Genomic DNA, 20,053 nt, shown 5'->3' with positions numbered 1-20,053 from the left:
TGTAAAAAAGCATCAACTGTTTGGAACACAAACAAAGATAAATCCTTCTCAACTTTGAGAGACAGGTGTTGCCTCATTTCTGTTTTATTGGTGTGAAAATGAAAACATAAAGATCGTGTGGCCTTTGCACCGGATGAGTTTTTAGCTTAAGTGAAAGGGGCTCAGGCTTGCTGGACACATTACCACTGGTCACCACTGTGGTTTATGGAACAATAAGAATGAGGAACAATTGGAATTAACAGACTGTTGTAGGGATTTTTCAACCTTGACTTTTTTTGGACAGGCCCATTATATATTTCTTTGGCTTTGCTTTTTAGTTACCAGCTGACAAGTGGATACAAGCCTGCCCCGATGGACCTGAGCTTTATCAAGCTCACCCCGTCTCAGGAGGCGATGGTGGACAAGTTGGCGGAAAATGCTCATAACGTGTGGGCCCGGGATCGAATCCGGCAGGGCTGGACCTATGGCATCCAACAGGTACGTGGGGATTTAGCTCTACAGCACGTACTCTGAGATTGACTTAAGTAGGAATTAGTATAACTTGTAACAGGAGAGATTAAGTAATGACCATCATAAAACTCACATCATATAGATATCTTTAATGTACATATGCACAGAAACGCCTGATTCAAGAAGTCAGACCACCTCAAGTCTGGTTGTTATCGTGAGGGGCGCAGTGAATATTACTAGACCAGTGATTTATAACGTGGTTTTGTGGCATTTCTCTCTCTGAGATTGTATTTTAGGAGAAGCTTTTGAAATACGAGAAGTTCGAGATAAACTAATAATAGAAGAGGTCCACAATTCCTTATTTATTTTTTAATTAATTAATTAATTAATTTATTTTTGGCTGCATTGGGTCTTCATTGCTGCATGTGGGCTTTCTCTAGTTGCGGCGAGCAGGGGCTACTCTCTGTTGTGGTGCGCAGGCTTCTCATTCCAGTGGCTTCTCTTGTTGCGGAGCACGGGCTCTAGGCACGCGGGCTTCAGTAGTTGTGGCACGCGGGCTCAGTAGTTGTGTCTCGCAAGCTCTAGAGCGCAGGCTCAGTAGTTGTGGTGTACGGGCTTAGTTGCTCCGCAGCATGTGAGATCTTCCCGGACCAGGGCTCGAACCCGTGTCCCCTGCATTGGCAGGCGGATTCTTAACCACTGCGCCACCGGGGAAGTCCCACAATTCCTTATTTAACACCCCTGGGACCAGATGAATTTCAGAATCCAGATATTTCTTGGTTTTCAGAATGGTGATACATTGATCATGTTACCTAGTGCCCTCAGCAGGGCAGCAGACTATATATAAATTATTCTTTGTTCAGCAGTGTAGGCTGATGATACCAAGAGGGATAAGTAAAGATTATCCACAGCCTTGCATCAATTCAGATCATTTTCGCCACCAACTGAGTTTTTGTTAAACTTAGTAAAAAAACCGACTTTTCTGAGTTTTCTGGATTTCAGAATCATGGATTTCTATTAATGGTTGCACTCACAGGAATAACTAACAGTCATTGGGTCTGTATTGAGATAGCAAAGCAGAGCAAATTTAGCTTTGCCTCTTAGTGACTGTGTGACCTTGGGAAAGCTACTTAAATTAATTTTCTCTGTGCCACTGTTTTCCTCCTCACTGAATTAGTAAACTTCATTATATTACTTATGTATAAGAAAGGCTACAGCAGTGCATTTCACCTAACAAATAATATAGAATAGTTTGCTACTATTATAAGATGCCAGTCACTATGCATAGAGTTTTACATCTATTTTCTTCTTTAACTCTTGCAACAGTTCCAAGAAGGATGAACAATTTTTATTGCCAATTCACATATGATGTACAGGGAGCTTGAGAACAGTTTGTCCAGCACTACCCAGGTGGCAGAACCAGGTTGGAATCAAGCCTTTTGACTCCAGAGCCCAAATTCTTCTCTTCCTTATCACAGTGATTCTTGACAGCTCATGGTGGGCAGTGCCTTTATTTAAAGATTTTTAGGAATAAACTGGATTATTACTTATAAGCTTAGGCCATGGTTCAGGATAAAGGCTACATGTTGGTTTGAAAAATGTGTTTCCAAAATTGTTCTTAACCAGTGACTCTTGTCATTTGCAAGGCTAAAGAAAACTCAGAGAGCCTTGATTTACTTCCTAAAATAAGCTATTTTTATATTGAATTAAACTGGTTGTAACTGATGAGATTGTCAGTACTCAATCCACTTGAGCTGAGTGTGTGTGTGTGTATGTGTGTGTGAGTGTGTATGTGTGTGTGAGTGTGTTTGTGTGTGTGTGCATGTGTGTGTGTGTGTGTGTGTGAACCTGAACCATATACCACAGGGGGATAAGGGGTCACATTTGCTCTCTGCCAAAGGAGCGCTCACTTGCCTTGCAGACCGCATGACTCTGTGGGACAATCCAGAACCCCCCTGGTGTCTGCCTCTTCCTTGTGCATGAGGGTCCTCCTCATAAAAACACAGGGCTCTGTCTGAGCTGGCCAGAGCTCTCCTTGGAACCGTTTCTCCATCCCCTCTCCCAGCTCCCACTCCATCCCTCCACCCCATTCCCCACTGACAGAGCACACGTTTGCTGGGTTATCTGAATGAGCGTTGTCTTTAATTTTTCATCGCCCTCTCCTTAACATAAATAATCTGGTTCACAGCTAGGTTGTAAACTCCTTGAGAGCAGGCATTTGCTTGAGGTCCGTCTTCTCTGCCTCTCTAGCACACTTGATTTCAAGCACTTGCGTACGTGGAAACCCCAGGGCAGCTCCTTTTCACAATCAGATCCCCAGGACACCATTTCCAGAGAGTGTGATTCATCGGAGGCCTCTTAATTTCTCTACACGAAAAGTTGGGGGGCAACAACGAGTGTTGAAAGGGAGGGGTGCTGGGTAATGTGTCTTGAAGTTGCACTGGCAGTGCAGGCACTCTGTTTACGCTGCTTGTGTATTTGGGGGTGGCTTCGGAGTGGGGTTCCCCATCAGGCGACCCAGATGATTTGGACTCCAGGTGTCAGGAGATGGTCACATAGTCCGGATGAGGTATTTACTACAGATTTGCTAGGGAGGGGGAAGAAGAAATTAGGAAACCGTTTTCTTTGCTCTTCCCCAGCCAGAACAAACCCTGCCCACCACATACCATTTTTTTTTTTGTTTTTTGGAGAAGGTTTGGGAATATCCACAGCCTCTTAGTTCTTCTTCATGCTAAGGTAAATTGAGAATCGAGTATGCCTCCTGAAATATGGAAAGTTTGACAAAACCGGCAGCAGTGAGTGAGTGGAAAGAAGTAATTTCTTAAAGGTTAGAGCCCTAAAGACTCGCAGCCCTGGGGCATCTCCACCTCCCATGAGATTAAGTTTTGTACTTACGCATAAATTAGGTATCCTTTTCCAAGGTCGTAAGATAGCCTGTCTTCTTGCTTGGTCAACACCATTTTAATCACGTTTTAAACTTGGGGCCTCTTTTGTAAAAGACAAATTGTGAGGTTTGTAGCTATTTCAGTGTTCCTGGTATTACCTAGTTTCACCAGTTGATGGAATCAACTTAATGCATATTTTCCAAGCTATTTGAGGTCATGGGATGGCCGCCCACACACTGAGTTTTCTCTGAAGAAGGGACAGCAGCCTGGTGTCGTCCTTTGACTCAAAAATCAGATGTCGGGTATTAATTAGGCTCTTCTTATAACAAAGACTTGTCAGTCAACTTGGCAAGGAAATGGTAGGTTCTCTTAAGTTAGCCCGTTGCCTTGTGACCAGGGCAGATGGAAGATGATTACTGAGATCCTTAAAGTCGGCTTTTGTTACCGCTGTTATTTTTACATTTTCTTCTCATGGAGAGGGCCTGATTTAAATTGATGCAGTTACCCACTTGATTAAATCTTTCAGACTGATAGTATTTCAGTAACTCCTGCAGCCTGGGAAGACAAAGGGAAGGTAGAAGGCACAGTATCTACCTTCATATGCTTTATATTTGGGTGTATTTTGTGGCTGTCTCATTTCCAAATGCTGTTGGTCACTCTTTGATGATCATGTGCCTTTTTTGCCTTCCTGTAGGATGTAAAGAACAGAAGAAACCCTCGCCTGGTTCCCTATGCCCTTCTAGATGACCGAACTAAGAAATCCAACAAGGACAGCCTCCGTGAGGCCGTGCGCACGCTGCTGGGGTACGGCTACAACCTGGAGGCGCCCGATCAAGATCATGGTATTTTCATTTCGCTTTCTTCTCCTCTTGTTGCACAATCACATAGTAAGTTCTTTAAAGCCAAATGCGTGAATAAAAGGGGGAGTGTGCAAGATAGACTCCTTCAGTCGAAGTATGTAATTGAGGCCAGGAGTTTAGAGGATTTTTTGTCCTGGAGGACACTTGGAGGATTAGCTCATCTTGCAGCAGAGTGGCTCAGGACCGCAGTGATTCTGCAAGGGGAAGAAATGGGTTTACCTTCCCGAAGAGTCTGAGGGAGCAGTTAACTCCGTGATTCTGTTTTTGCCCCTCACTCCCACCTACCCCAGCAGTTCTGCTTCAGAAGAGCTAGTTTTAGTGGTTTATGGGAGTAAACCTATAGTGGGAGCCAGTGTTTTCTAAACCTTCATTGTTTAGACTCTTACATATAGGCCATAGTAATTAATTAGTGCAATATTTTGCTTTAAGGAAAACACTCTAGAATAGGCACTCAATAAATATGTGTTGAATAAATGGATTTTTAAAGGGTCTATGAAGAACAATATTTCCTTTGAATAATACCTTTTTTTTTTTTTTTTTTAAGAAATTTTTTTTTTAAGGCATTGTTTACTTTGTTTATTTATTTATTTTTGGCTGTGTTGGGTCTTCGTTTCTCTGCGAGGGCCCTCTCCAGCTGTGGCAAGCGGGGGCCACTCCTCATCGCGGTGCGCGGGCCTCTCACCATCGCGGCCCCTCCCGCTGCGGGGCACAGGCTCCAGACGCGCAGGCTCAGTAACTGTGGCTCACGGGCCCAGTTGCTCCGCGGCACGCGGGATCCCCCCAGATCAGGGCTCGAACCCGTGTCCCCTGCATTGGCAGGCAGACTCCCAACCACTGCGCCACCAGGGAAGCCCTGAATAATACCTTTTAAGAATATGGTTTAAGACGGTTGACGCCTTAATCCTTTGCTCCTATAGTTTGAGTTGATGTTAATATCCATATTTTAAGGTTGCCAAAAATGACATGAGCTCTGCGTGTTTCATTGTAGTGCCTGTATTTTTTGATAGAAAGTTTTTAAAATCTATGTCAGATATTCTCTAATGACTAATATTTTCAGTGTAGTATCTGTGTATAGGAATTCAGTCTTAAATAGTAACGACAGGTAATATTTATATAGTGCTTATCATGTGTAACAAGTGTTCAGAAGACTTCTGCAATTATTGTTTAATCCTCACAGTAACTCTCTGAGGATGGTCTGTGTACTATGCTCATTTTACAGATGAGGAAACAGATTCAGACACTTCTGTGTCTTCCCATTTACTAAATGGTAGAGGCAGGATCCCAACCCCAGATTTCAGTCCTTTGAGTTGAGTCAGTATGTAGTTAACATCTGGACAGTTCATTGTAGTTACTGAATCCTTATATTTGCTACAAATAAAATTAGATACCTGTTTAATAACAATAATGTTCATAATCATAATGTAACTTCTTACAATGTAATGTATCTTGAAGTCAGCTTTATAGCAACAAATACTTGGTAGATCTTATTATGAAGCAGATACTACTAGATATGCAAGATACAGAAAATATCCCTGTCTAAAAGGGTGTGCAGTCCACACGGCCCCTGGGATGGATAAACAGTAAAACCCTGCCAAGTCAAGACACAACAATTGGGAAGAGTTCTACAGCTGTCTGGTACAGAATAAGCCCTCAATGCTAATTGTTCTTTTTAAAATATTTTTAAAATGAGGTATAATTTTTATATAATAGAATGCACAGATCTTCAGTGTTCAATTTGGTAAATTTTGACAGTTTGTATACACGAGAGAAACCACCACCCAAACGAACATGGGGACCATTTTCTTCATCACAGAAAGTTCCCTCTGCCCCCGAAAAGTAACCACTTTCTAAATTCTATCATCAGAGATTAATTTTGCCTCTTCTTATACTCTGCATAAATGTAATCACTATATATTTTTAAAAAATCTTTATTGGAGTATAATTGCTTTAGAATGTTGTGTTAGTTTCTCCTGTACAACAGAGTGAATCAGCTATACATATACGTATACACATATCCACTCCTTCTAGAGCCTCCCTCCCACCCTCCCCATCCCACCCCTCTAGGTGGTCACAAAGCACCGAGCTGCTCTCCCTGTGCTATGCGGCTGCTTCCCACTAGCTATCTATTTTACATTTGGTAGTGTATATATGTCAATGCCACTCTCTCACTTCGTCTCAGCTTCCCCTTCCCCTCCCCACCCACCGTGTCCACAAGTCTGTTCTCTACGTCTGAGTCTTTATTCCTGCCCTGCCACTTGGTTCATCAGTACCATTTTTCTAGATTCCGTATATATGCATTAATATACGGTATTTGTTTTTCTCTTTCTGACCGACTTCACTCTGTGTGACAGACTCTAGGTTCACCCACATCACTACCAGTGACTCAATTTCATTCCTTTTTATGGCTGAGTAATATTCCATTGTATATATATGTACCACATCTTCTTTAGCCATTCATCTGTCGATGGACATTTAGGTTGCTTCTGTGTCCTGGCTGTTGTAAATAGTGCTGCAATGAACATTGGGGTACATGTATCTTTTTGAATTATGGTTTTCTCAGGGTATATGCCCAGTAGTGGGATTGCTGGGTCATATGGTAGTTCTATTGTTAGTTTTTTAAGGAACCTCCATACTGTTCTCCATAGTGGCTGTATCAGTTTACATTCCCATCAAATAGTAATCACTATATTTTTTATGTAACTTCTTTTGCTCAACATACTGTTTTTGTTTGTTATTTTATTTTATGTATTTATTTATTTATTTTGGCTGTGTCGGTCTTAGTTGCAGCACGTGCGATCTTTCATTGCAGCGTGAGCTGTTCATTGCGGCGCGCAGGCTTCTCCCTGGTTGCGGTGCGCAGGCATCTCTCTAGTTGTGGCGTGTGGGTTTTTCTCTCTAGTTGTGGTGGGTGGGCTCCAGAGCACATGGGCTCTGTAGTTTGCAGCACGCAGGCTCTCTAGTTGAGGCGCGTGGGCTCAGTAGTTGTGGAGCATGGGCTTAGTTGCCCCGAGGCATGTGGGATCTTAGTTCCCCAACCAGGGATCAAACCTGCGTCCCCTGCATTGGAAGGTGGATTCTTTATGACTGGACCACCAGGGAAGTCCCTCAATATACTGTTTTTGTGATCACCCATGTTTTCACAAGTATCACAAAATTAATTGCTGAGTAGCATTCCGTTTGACTAATAAACCACAATTTTTTTAATCCATTCTCCTGTTGATATAGATTTGGGTTGTTTCCAGTTTTTGACTGTTATGAATAAGACTGCTATGAACATTTGTAGACAAGTCTTTGTGCAGATTCGTACTTTCATTTCTTTTAGGGTAAATAGAAGTGAAATTGCTGGGTCATCGGACAAACGTACATTTCACTTTACAAGAAACTTCCAAACAGTTCTGCAAATATGCTCCCATGACCAATATGTGAGGGTATAGTTGCTCCCACATCCTGGCCAAGAATTGGTAGTGAATCTTTCCGATTTTAGCCCTTACAGTAGGTGTGAAATGGTATCTTATTGTAGTTTTAATTTGCATTTTCCTTGAGAATAATAATGTTGGCATCTTTTCTTATACTCGTTAGCCATCGGTATATCTTTTTTTATGAAGTGTTTGTTCACATCTTTTATCCATTAAAAAACCTGGGTTGTTTTGTCTTCTTTTTATTAAACTGTGAAAATATATGTATTTATATATATAAACATATATGTATGTTTTTCTGGGTATAAGAACTATGTCAGATATTGGAAATATTTCCTCCCAGTTTGTGGATTGCTTTTTCATTATTTAAATGAGATCTTCCATGGAGCAGACGTTGTTAATTTTGAAGACTTGTAAATCTTTTAAAGAGTTGGTTGATCTTATTTTTTTTTTAGTTAAACTTTCAGACATTTGTTTATCTTCCCGCATCATCAATTGTGGATTATTATTAGTAAACTATCATAATTATGAGTGGCTGTGTCTAATATCTCCTTAGTGATTGTGGCATTCTATGGAGAACTTCAATCATTAGTCATAGTGACTCCTAGTTTCACAAAGCCACAATCTCTTTTTGTAATTACCTATTAAATGTACTCTTTAATGAACAATTGGATATATCAGGCATACAAATGTTTATTACTAATACCTTAGGGTAGTATAGCATTTTCCAGTGTTTTTGCATACTTTTATTTTTTTTTATTTTTTATTAATTTATTTGTTTTTATTTTTGTCTGTGTTGGGTCTTCATTGCTGCATGAGGGCTTTCTCTGGTTGCAGCGAGTGGGGGCTACTCTTCGTTGTGGTGCATGGGCTTCTCATTGTCGTGGTTTCTCTTGTTGCGGAGCACAGGCTCTAGGTGTGCGGGCTTCAGTAGTTGTGGCACGTGGGCTCAGTAGTTGTGGCTCACGGGCTCTAGAGTGCAGCCTCAGTAGTTGTGGCGCACTGGCTTAGTGGCTTTGCAGCATGTGGGATCTTCCCTGGCCAGAGATTGAACCAGTGTCCCCTGCATTGGCAGGCAGATTCTTAAGCACTGCGCCACCAGGGAAGCCCTGCATACTTTTAAAATATTTGATTCAACTACTCTATTAGGTATATACCTAATATAAGTACAATAAATACCTAACAAGGGTACAGTAGTCATAGAAGTTTTTGAGCTTATTTCTAACTTTGTGTCTCCCTAGAGAGTATTAGACAAGAGAGGTGACAGTCTATATCTTTTCTGTTGGAAGATGTTATAATGATAATAATAAAGGTTTGGGGAAAAATCAACCATGGTTTTAGAGTCTGACATATCAACCATTTGATATCCCCCAATTTTATTTTCATTCCTTCCCACATGAATATTTATATTTTGGGTGTCTAGAGTCTTACTTACATTTATAGGTCTTTCCTCCACCATTGCTTTTCTTATACTTGCTGAAAATTACATAGAAAAAGTGCTGCCCAAGTCAGGCTGACTCAGTTCTAAAGTTATAGATGACAGCCAGTGAATTAAGGAGAAAACAGGAAAGAAAGAAGCCCAACTGTATAGCTCAGAGAAATGATTAATCATGGCTCTAACAATAACCTTAAATCTTTAAGGAAATAGTTAATTGTGGTCAATATTCAAGGAGGAGAATACATTTAGCCCTGTACAAAGAAATAAGCAGTGTATGCCAGAGAAAAATAATGATGATTATATTTAAAAACATTATCAACTATGGGCATAAACTGTGTCAGATCTGATATATTCACTTTTAGTGAGAACTGCATTCAGGAGGATACTGGATAAGATGTTATTCTGATGACATACAGTGTTTTATATTATTTACAACCATAATAAAATTTCATCTTCTTAACACCTCTGTGAGGCAATGTATTACTACCTTATGGTTACCTGCTTTCTTGTGACTTATATGAATTTCAAGAAGGAAGAAAAGGAGCTTATATTTACTAAATCCATCTTTGGGTTTCATGTTGCTTCCATATTTCAAATCATCCTCATTTTCATTTGATTTTAATACATAGTTATTGAACATCTCCCGTGCTTAGTTCTGGGGATTCAACAATGAATAAGACAGTTTTGCCCACAGGTTGCTTTCAGGATAGGCAGGGAAGGTAGACTAAATTGTCAATGCTTTTATACAGTGTAAACATTAATGCCCAAGTGTCACAGCAGAGAGGATTTAACTGAGCTTGGTGGTGTCAGAGAAATCTTCATAAAGGAGGTGTATTAGTTATCTACTGCTGTGTAACAAATACCCCCCCTCCCTAAAATTTAATGGCTTAAACCAACAAATGTTTGTTATCTGAAAGTTTCTGTGGTTAGGGATTTGAGTGGATTAGTCTGGTCGTTCTGAATCATGGCCTCTCTTGAGGTTGCTATCAAGTCAGCCAGGGCTGCAGTCATCTGAAGACTTCAGTGGGGCTGGAGGATTTGCTTCTAAGACAGTTCACTTGCATAGTTGTTGGTTAAAGGACTCAGTTTGTCTCTGGATATTGGCAAGAGACCTAAGTTCCTTGTCACGTAGACCTCCTCAGAGAGATGCTTCAGTGCCTTCACATGGCAGCTGGCTTCCCCCAGAGTTAGTAATCTAAGAGATAGTGCGAGGAGGAAGCCTCAATGCCTGTTACAATTGCTTCTGCCATATTCTGTTTGTTGGAAGTGAGTCACTAAATGCATTGCACTCTTAAGCCCACACTTTTTGAAGGGAAGTGTGACAAAATATTTGGAGACATGTTTTAAAACCATCAAAGCTAGGGTGAAATTTAGAGGAATGAGTAGGAATCAGTGAGGTTCATGTGTTCCAGACAGAGAGGATGGTTTGTGTAAAGGCTTGAAGTGACAAGGGAGGTTTGCACGTGGGAATCAGATAGCTTTACATGGCCGAATATAGAGTGAAGTTTGAGAAGCAGGAGGAGATGAAGGAGAGAAGACAGAGACTGAAACGAGCGTTTTCTGTTTAAAAGAATTACTCCAGTTGCTCTTTGGAGAATGGGCTGAAAGTGAACAAAATTAGAGGTGAGGACAGCAGTTTGGTGGCTATTAAAGAAGTATAGATGAGGAGTGTTGAAGGCCTGATCTTAGCCAATACTGTGAATAGAGAGAATTCACAGAATTCACAGGACAGAATTGTTTGGCATTTAGAAATAGAATCAGTGGAAGGACGAAGGAGTGTCTGGGATGTGTCTGGGATGGCTTCTGGGTTAGTAGCTGGTGAGTACCTTCACATTCACTGGGAGCACAGGAATTGGAGCAGATAGAGATGGGAAATTGGGGAGGTTCTGAGTTTGATTTTAAATATGTTGAGTTTGAGATGCATGTGAGACAACTAGACAGAGCAACCAAGGCTCAATACATATGTATATATGTATACACACACACACACACACACACACACACACACACACACATATATGAAGCTGCGACTATTGCTAGAGAGAAAAAGAGGGTTAAAATTTTCATTTTTTTAAATAGGAGAAATTTGGACATTTTTAAATGCTAAGGAAAACAATCAGAGGAAAGGAGAGTTGAAAGGAAAGGAGAGGAACTTGATGAAGTATGATCTGAGGATGGTTGGGGGTGGGGGAATGAAATTCACAACATGGGTAAAGGGTTTGGCCTTGTATAAAAGGGAGACCTAACATTTTTGTCTAATAAGTCCAATATCTGGGCTTCCTCAGTGACAATTTCTACTGAATTTTTTCCCCCTGTATATAAGATGTACTTTCTTGTCTCTTTGCATGTCTCACTATTTTTGTTGAAAACTGGACATTTTAAATAGTATAATATGGCAACTCTGGATTCTCCCTTCACGGTTTGTTATTGTGCTTGTTGTAATTGTCGTTACTTATTTGTTTAATGAATTTTCTTAACTAGTTTGGTAGAGGATGTTTTATTTGTCATGTGTGGCTGCTGAAATCTCTTATTTCATCAGCTTAGTGGTCAGCTTGTGATTAGACAGAGACTTCCATAAATGGGACCTATAAATCTCCCAGCTTTTGTCAAGGGAGGGACTCTGTGTACATGTTGGGAGATGCCTTGGACACACAGCCAGCCAGTCTCCACCTCAGCCTTCACTTACGGCTTTTGCAGAACCTCAGGGTCTTCCAGATGTGAGAACTTAAGGCCTTCTCAGGTCTTTTCCTGAACCCAGAACCCTGGGCGAGAGCATGGCTTACTAGATCACCCGGATTATGTTGAAACTTTTCACAGCCTATTGTGGATATCCCATTCCCCAGCTTTTCTTTTCAAATATTTTGGACAGCTTGTTGTTTGCCTCAGCTGTTATCGCCACCTCAAGCAGCTGCAGTGTTAAAAAATGACCTCTGATTTTCAACAAATGACCCTGGGGAAAAGATTGTTTGCATGGGCGAACTCTAAATCAGGTCAAATAAAGATAAGTATTGCCAGTGGAATTTTCCAAGGAACTACCAGAAAGGTGAAATAATGACAGTTATCTGTGAATGGGGCTTGGAGGAGCTCCACTCTGCTCTGTCCCCTCCAGAGGCTTCTAGCTTGCTGATTTTCACTTTAATTGAAGGCCTATTGGTTTGCATTGTACTGTGCATCTAGGAAGAAAGGAATAGCACTAAGTCAAGTTAAAGCACCACTAAGCTTGCTGTCCTTACAGCATATTGAGCCATTTTTTATTGAATAAACACTCCCCAGATTGCTGCCAGCCTTTGATTAATTTTTAGAGCTCTGAAAAAGTTGATTTTGACCATTTTTTCCATTGTTCTCATTGCTTTTACGGAGAAGAGTAGTTTTGGAGGTCCATACTCGGCTATTCCTTCTGATGTCACTCAGCAGTAAAGATTAGAGAGAGATGTTTGTGGGATGGGACAGAGAGCAAGTTTCAGAGAGATAAAAAGCAGAGAAACATTAATGGTTCAATTGAGGTTAGAGACTTTGAGTTAGTAATGGTGCCAGTTTGTTGTGTGCGTGTGTTTTCCAGCAAGCTCAGCAGAGCAAGTATAGATGGTGAGAATGAGATAGTAAAATTAGACAAAGATTGGGGTTAACAGAGCAAGTGAGGAGAAGAGTAATAGAGCAGGAAGGTACTGAAAGCTGTATAGATAAGGAACGGAAGCCGCAGAGGAAATTAATGAGTTTGAAGAGTGAATGTGTTTGAATAAGGAAATGAGAAAACTGGGAGGAAAAATGGTGATCAGAGGATGGCATGGTTTCTGCATTTTAAGAATTTAAAGATAGAACCATTGATAGCTGATTGACAAGGTTCAGTCTTACTGAAGTTATGTGATTAACGAATGGAGAGGCTCGTGTGAAATATTCCACAATGGAGGCTGAGATCCTGTATTTTTTTCTTTCTTTTTTTTGGCTGTGCTGCGTGGCTTGTGGGACCTTAGTTTCCAGACCAGGGACTGAACCTGGGGCCATGGCAATGAAAGCAACAAGTCCTAACCACTGGACTGCCAGGGAATTCCCTGAGATCCTGTTTTTCGTTCACCAGTGTGTCCTGGAATCCAAGAGCCCGCCTACCTCTTAGTAGGGATTAAATTGATGTATATGGAAAATACGTAAGAAAGATTCATTTTCCAATTGGAGGAATCAGTAAGGGGAAAAAATGGCATCTGAGTTAGCTGCTGAAGAGGTGAAAATAGCAGCAAGAAGAGGTTGGTGGGAGAAAGGACATTCCTGACAGAGGGAAAGTATATCTGATGTCATAAAATTTAGAAAGAGTTAAGGGGAAATTGATTGTCTAGTTAGGCTAAATTATAGGGTCTAAGTGAGGACAGAACAGTAATAAATGGAGGTAGAAGGATTAGGCTAAAATATGGAATATTTTGAAAACCCAGTTGAGAAATACGGTAAAGTTGTACAAGGAGTTCTAGCGCAAGGAAGTTTTAAAGCAAAAACTTGATTTGTGATCAGAGTTTAGAACAACAAAATAACTATGACAGCAGTGGGAAGGAACAGATTGGAGGGGGAGAGTGCTTGGACAGAGAGACCAGTTGGGAGGCTTTGGGAATATTGTGATCTTCAGGACAAGGATGGTGAAAAATGGAAATTAATAGATAGATGTGAGATTTTATGGAATAAAGCAAAATGGTGATCACTAAGATAAGACTTAAAACATTAATTTGTAATTGACTGTACTGCTTTTGCTGACATTAAAAAAGTTAAGGACATAAAATTTTTGATAAAACTGAATCTAACCTTATGTAATTGGTCAGGGCTATCATTTATTTTCTGTTAGTCAGCAGAATGATGATTTGTGTATTCCAGAATGAATATGAACTCAATGTTTGAATTATACTATTTTTGGAGAATTGTTCTAAATAATATTTTAAAACATTTGAAAAAGTCATTTATTTTTATTCATTACTAAGTTTTACTGCGATTTGAATTGCTTACTTAGAAATTATACCAGGTTAAAAGGATAACTGGTTAATATCAATGATTTTTTAAGATTCTTATACAGATACACCTGAAGGATTCAAGATAACGTATACAATTTTCAAGAGACTAGCCTGCCTTCCTTCGTAGCTTGTTATAAAAAACTTGTAATTTTAATACATGCTTAGATCTTGACTGCCCTCTAGTGGTAATTGTCTTTTAAATGTATGGTTTGGAATGCAGCGTGTATAGATATTTTACATCCTATTTGAACGGTCATTGGTGTTTGCCCTTTCAGTGCTAGGATCTGTGAGGTACTAGGAACACAGTATATTATCAGACCTTGCCCTTAAAGCGGTTTGTTAAAGGCATAAATCCCGAATTTCTTCTTTGAGTAGCTTTGATAAGTGAACAATTTAAAAATCATTTATGTAACATACTTACACGAGCTAGAATTGTATGAGTGTAGAGTGTTTAAAATCAAACAAAGGGGGACTTCCCTGGTGATGCAGTGGTTAAGAATCCGCCTGCCAATGCAGGGGACACAGGTTTGATCCCTGGTCCGGGAAAATCCCCCATGCCACGGAACAACTAAGCCTGTGAGCCACAACTACTGAGCCCAAGTGCCACAACTACTGAAGCCCATGTGCCTAGAGCCCATGCTCTGCGACAAGAGAAGCCACCGCAATGAGAAGCCCGCAACAAACAGTAGGCCCCTCTCGATGCAGCTAGAGAAAGCCCGCACACAGTAGTGAAGACCCAACTCAACCAGAAATAAGTAAATAAATAAAAATAAAAAATTAAATAAAATTTAAAATAAATCACGCAAAGGATGAGAATTGCATGTTTGCGGGGGAGAGTTCTATACCTTTGACAGTGGTGCCGCTGATTAGCTATTTGCCTGAGCTCCTGTGTCCAGGAATCAGGAGACTCTTTGTTCCTAGACTCAATTTAGCAGGTATTTATAGGGCACCTACTTTGTGTTCAACCACTTGAAGATACAAGGTATGCAACAAAAATTTGTTTCAGATTGCCTGCGTAATCTGTTTTTAAACGTGTGTGGATCCAGATTTCCATTTAGTTATTAGTATTTTATCCAGAAACAGAATGCTGAACTGTTGCTTCTTTAAACTATGGTTGCAAGCTACCCTAAACTAATGTAAGAAATATAGAATATAAACTATGAGCCACATGGACATTTGGAGGAAGATCCATGGAGCTTACAAGTCCTTGGCATGATGATATCTATGAATAGCATGTTAATTTCAAGTTCAGTTGAATGCCATCAATGAGTGTAAGAATAGTGTAGCAGTTATGACCCAGCAATTCCACCCCTGGGTGTATATCTGAAAGAAACAAAAACACTAATTTGAAAAGATACAAGTACCCGAATGTTCATAATGGCATTATTTACAATAGCCAAGATATGGAAGCAACCTAAGTGTCCATCAACAAATGAATGGATATAGAAGATGTGTATATATACACAATGGAGAACTACTCAGCCATAATAAAGAAGGAAATTTTGTTATTTGCACAAACATGGATGGACTTGGAGGGTATTATGCTAAGTGAAATAAGTCAGACAGAGAAAGACAAATACTGTATGATATCACTAATATGTGGAATCTAAAAATACAGCAAACTAGTGAATATAACAAATAAAAAAGAAACACTCATAGATACAGAGAACAAATAAGAGGTTAACAGTGTGGGGAGAAGGAAGGGGGAGGGGTAATATACGGATAGGGAATTAAGAGGTACAAACTATTATGTATAAAATAAGCTACAAGGATATATTGTATAACACAAGGAATATAGCCAATATTCTATAATGACTAAAAATGAAGTATAACCTTTAAAAATTGTGAATCACTGTATTGTACACATATAACATATAATATTTTACATCAACTACACACTTCAATTAAAACAGTAGAATAGTGCAACAGCTTAAGGTCAGGGAAAAAATGCCAGGACTAAGAAATTCTTCATCATTACCTCTTATTCACCCACATTTTCTATATACTACCCCTGTTTTTATTACCTCTATTAGGAGAAAAGATTAGTGGTAAATATTAATACCAAGAAAAATTTGTAGTGAGCTTTTTTTTTTAACATCTTTATTGGAGTATAATTGCTTTACATTGTTGCGTTAGTTGCTGCTGTATAACAAAGTGAATCAGCTATATGTATACATATATCCCCATATCCCCTCCCTCTTGCATCTCTCTCCCACCCTCCCTACCCCACCCCTCTAGGTGGTCACAAAGCACCGAGCTGATCTCCCTGTGCTATGCGGCTGCTTCCCACTAGCTATCTATTTTACATTTGGTGGTGTATATATGTCAGTGCCACTCTCTCACTTTGTCCCAGCTTACCCTTCCCCCTCCCCATGTCCTCACGTCCATTCTCTACATCTGCATCTTTATTCCTGTCCTGCCCCTAGGTTCTTCAGAACCAAATATATATTTTTAGAGTCCATATATATGTGTTAGCATACAGTATTTGTTTTTCTCTTTCTGATTGACTTCACTCTGTATGACAGTCTCTTGATCCATCCAGCTCACTACAAACAACTCAATTTTGTTTCTTTTTATGGCTGAGTAATATTCCATTGTATATATGTGCCACATCTTCTTTATCCATTCATCTGTCGATGGACACTTAGGTTGCTTCTGTGTCCTGGCTATTGTAAATAGTGCTGCAATGAACATTGTGGTACATGACTATTTTTGAATTATGGTATTCTCAGGGTATATGCCCAGTAGTGGGATTGCTGGGTCATATGGTAGTTCTATTTTCAGTTCTTTAAGGAACCTCCATACTGTTCTCCATAGTGGCTGTATCAATTTACATTCCCACCAACAGTGCAAGAGGGTTCCCTTTTCTCCACACCCTCTCCAGCATTTATTGTTTGTAGATATTTCGATGATGGCCATTCTGACTGGTATGTGGTGATACCTCATTGTAGTTTTGATTTACATTGGTCTAAAGATTAGTGATGCTGAGCATCTTTTCATGTGTTTGTTGGCAATCTGTATATCTTCTTTGGAGAAATATCTATTTAGGTCTTCTGCCCATTTTTGGATTGGGTTGTTTGTTTTCTTGATATTGAGCTGCATGAGCTGCTTGTGTATTTTGGAGATTAATCCTTTGTCTGCTGATTCATTTGCAAATATTTTCTCCCATTCTGAGGATTGTCTTTTCATCTTGTTTATGGTTTCCTTTGCTGGGCAAAAGCTTTTAAGTTTCATTAGGTCTCATTTGTTTATTTTTGTTTTTATTTCCATTTCTCTAGGAGGTGGGTCAAAAAGGATCTTGCTGTGATTTATGTCATAGCGTTCTGCCTGTGTTTTCCTCTAAGAGTTTTATAGTGTCTGGCCTTACGTTTAGGTCTTTAATCCACTTTGAGTTTATTTTTGTGTATGGTGTTAGGGAGTGTTCTAATTTCATTCTTTTACATGTAGCTGTCCAGTTTTCGCAGCACCACTTATTGAAGAGGCTGCCTTTTTTCCATTGTATATTCTTGCCTCCTTTATCAAAGATGACGTGACCATATCATGCGTAGGTTTATCTCTGGGCTTTCTATCCTGTTCCATTGATCTATATTTGTGTTTTTGTGCCAGTACCATACTGTCTTGATTACTGTAGCATTGTAGTGTAGTCTGAAGTCTGGGAGCCTGATTGCTCCAGCTGTTTTTCTTTCTCAAGATTGCTTTGGCTATTCGGGGTCTTTTGTGTTTCCATACATATTGTGAAATTTGTTGTTCTAGTTCTGTGAAAAATGCCAGTGGTAGTTTGATAGGGATTGCATTGCATCTGCAGATTGCTTTGGGTAGTATAGTCATTTTCACAATGTTGATTCTTCCAATCCAAGAAAATGGTGTATCTCTCCATCTGTTTGTATCATCTTATTTGCTTTCATCAGTGTTTTATAGTTTTCTGCATACAGGTCTTTTGTCTTCTTAGGTAGGTTTATTCCTAGGTATTTTATTCTTTTTGTTGCAATGGTAAATGTGAGTGTTTTCTTAATTTCACTTTCAGATTTTTCATCGTTAGTGTATAGGAATGCAAGAGATTTCTGTGTATTAATTTTGTATCCTGCTACTTTACCAGATTCATTGATTAGCTCTAGTAGTTTTCTGGTAGCATCTTTAGGATTCTCTATGTATAGTATCACGTCATCTGCAAACAGTGACAGTTTTACTTCTTTTCCAATTTGGATTCCTTTTATTTCTTTTTCTTCTCTGATTGATGTGGCTGAAACTTCTGATTGATGTGGCTTTTATTCACTATTATTGTTGAATAATAGTGCTGAGAGTGGGCAACCTTCTTTTGTTCCTGATCTTAGTGGAAATGATTTCAGATTTTCACCGTTGAGAATGATGTTGGCTGTGGGTTTGTCATATATGGCCTTTATTATGTTGAAGGAAGTTCCCTCTATGTCTGCTTTCTGGAGGGTTTTTACCATAAATGGGTGTTGAATTTTGTCAAAAGCTTTTTGTGCATCTATGGAGATGATCATATGGTTTTTTTCCTTTAGTTTGTTAATATGGTTTATCACATTGATTGATTTGCATATATTGAAGAATCCTTGCATTCCTGGGATAAACCCCACTTGATCATGGTGTATGATCCTTTTAATGTGCTGTTGGATTCTGTTTGCTAGTATTTTGTTGAGGATTTTTGCATCTATATTCATCAGTGATACTGGCCTGTAGTTTTCTTTCTTTGTGACATCTTTGTCAGGTTTTGGTATCAGGGTGATGGTGGCCTTGTAGAATGAGTTTGGGAGTGTTCCTCCCTCTGCTATATTTTGGAAGAGTTTGAGAAGGATAGGTGTTAGCTCTTCTCTAAATGTTAGATAGAATTCTCCTGTGAATCCATCTGGTCCTGGGCTTTTGTTTGTTGGAAGATTTTTAATCACGGTTTCAATTTCAGTGCTTGTGATTGGTCTGTTTATATTTTCTATTTCTTCCTGGTTCACTCTCGGAAGGCTGTGCTTTTCTAAGAATTTGTCCATTTCTTCCAGGTTGTCCATTTTATTGGCATATAGTTGCTTGTAGTAATCTCTCATGATCCTTTGTATTTCTACAGTGTCAGTTATTACTTGTCCTTTTTGATTTCTAATTCTGTTGATTTGAGTCTTCTCCCCTTTTTTCTTGATGAGTCTGGAAAATGGTTTATCAATTTTGTTTATCTTCTCAAAGAACCAGCCTTTAGTTCTATTGATCTTTGCTATTGTTTCTTTCATTTCTTTCTCATTTATTTCTGATCTATCTTCATGATTCCTTTTCTTCTGCTAACTTTGGGGTTTTTTTTTTTTTCTTCTTCTTTCTCTAATTGCTTTAGGTGTAAGTTTAGGTTGTTTATTTGAGGTTTTTCCTGTTTCTTGATGTAGGCTTGTATTGCTATAAACTTCCCTCTTAGAACTGCTTTTGCTGCATCCCATAGGTTTTGGGTCACTATGTTTTCCTTGTAATGTGTTTCTAGGTATTTTTTGATTTCCTCTTTGATTTCTTCAGTGATCTCTTGGTTATTAAGTAGTGTATTGTTTAGCCTCCATGTGTTTGTATTTTTTACAGTTTTTTTCCTGTAATTGATATCTAGTCTCATAGCGTTGTGGTCAGGGAAAGATACTTGATACGATTTCAATTTTCTTAAATTTGCCAAGGCTTGATTTGTGACCCAAGATATGATCTATTCTGGAGAATGTTCCATGTGCACTTGAGAAGAAAGTGTATTCTGTTGTTTTTGTATGGAATGTCCTATAAATATCAATTAAGTCTATCTTGTTTAATGTGTCACTTAAAGCTTGTGTTTCCTTATTTATTTTCATTTTGGATGATCTGTCCATTGGTGAAAGTGTGGTGTTAAAGTCCCCTACTATGATTGTGTTACTGTCGATTTCCCCTTTTATGGCTGTTAGCATTTGCCTTATGTATTGAGGTGCTCCGATGTTGGGTGCATAAATATTTACAATTGTTATATCTCTTCTTGGATTGATCCCTTGATTATTATGTAACGTCCTTCTTTGTC

The 20,053-nt window shown here is 39.3% G+C and overlaps 1 protein-coding gene across 1 annotated transcript in view; it reads left to right on the top strand.

Annotated features, from left to right (window-relative positions):
- RYR2 (ryanodine receptor 2) overlaps nucleotides 1-20,053 on the top strand; it is a 740,642-nt gene that overhangs the window by 454,066 nt on the left and 266,523 nt on the right. The window contains 2 exon segments of the mRNA XM_036828245.1: nucleotides 318-477; nucleotides 4,030-4,177. Coding sequence (XP_036684140.1) covers nucleotides 318-477; nucleotides 4,030-4,177 — 308 coding nt within the window.

This window comes from Balaenoptera musculus, chromosome 16 (assembly GCF_009873245.2).
Source record: "Balaenoptera musculus isolate JJ_BM4_2016_0621 chromosome 16, mBalMus1.pri.v3, whole genome shotgun sequence".
Taxonomy (NCBI): Eukaryota; Metazoa; Chordata; class Mammalia; order Artiodactyla; family Balaenopteridae; genus Balaenoptera; species Balaenoptera musculus.
The sequence above is the reverse complement of the archived record's forward strand: the minus strand, read 5'-3'. Positions and strand labels throughout refer to the sequence as shown.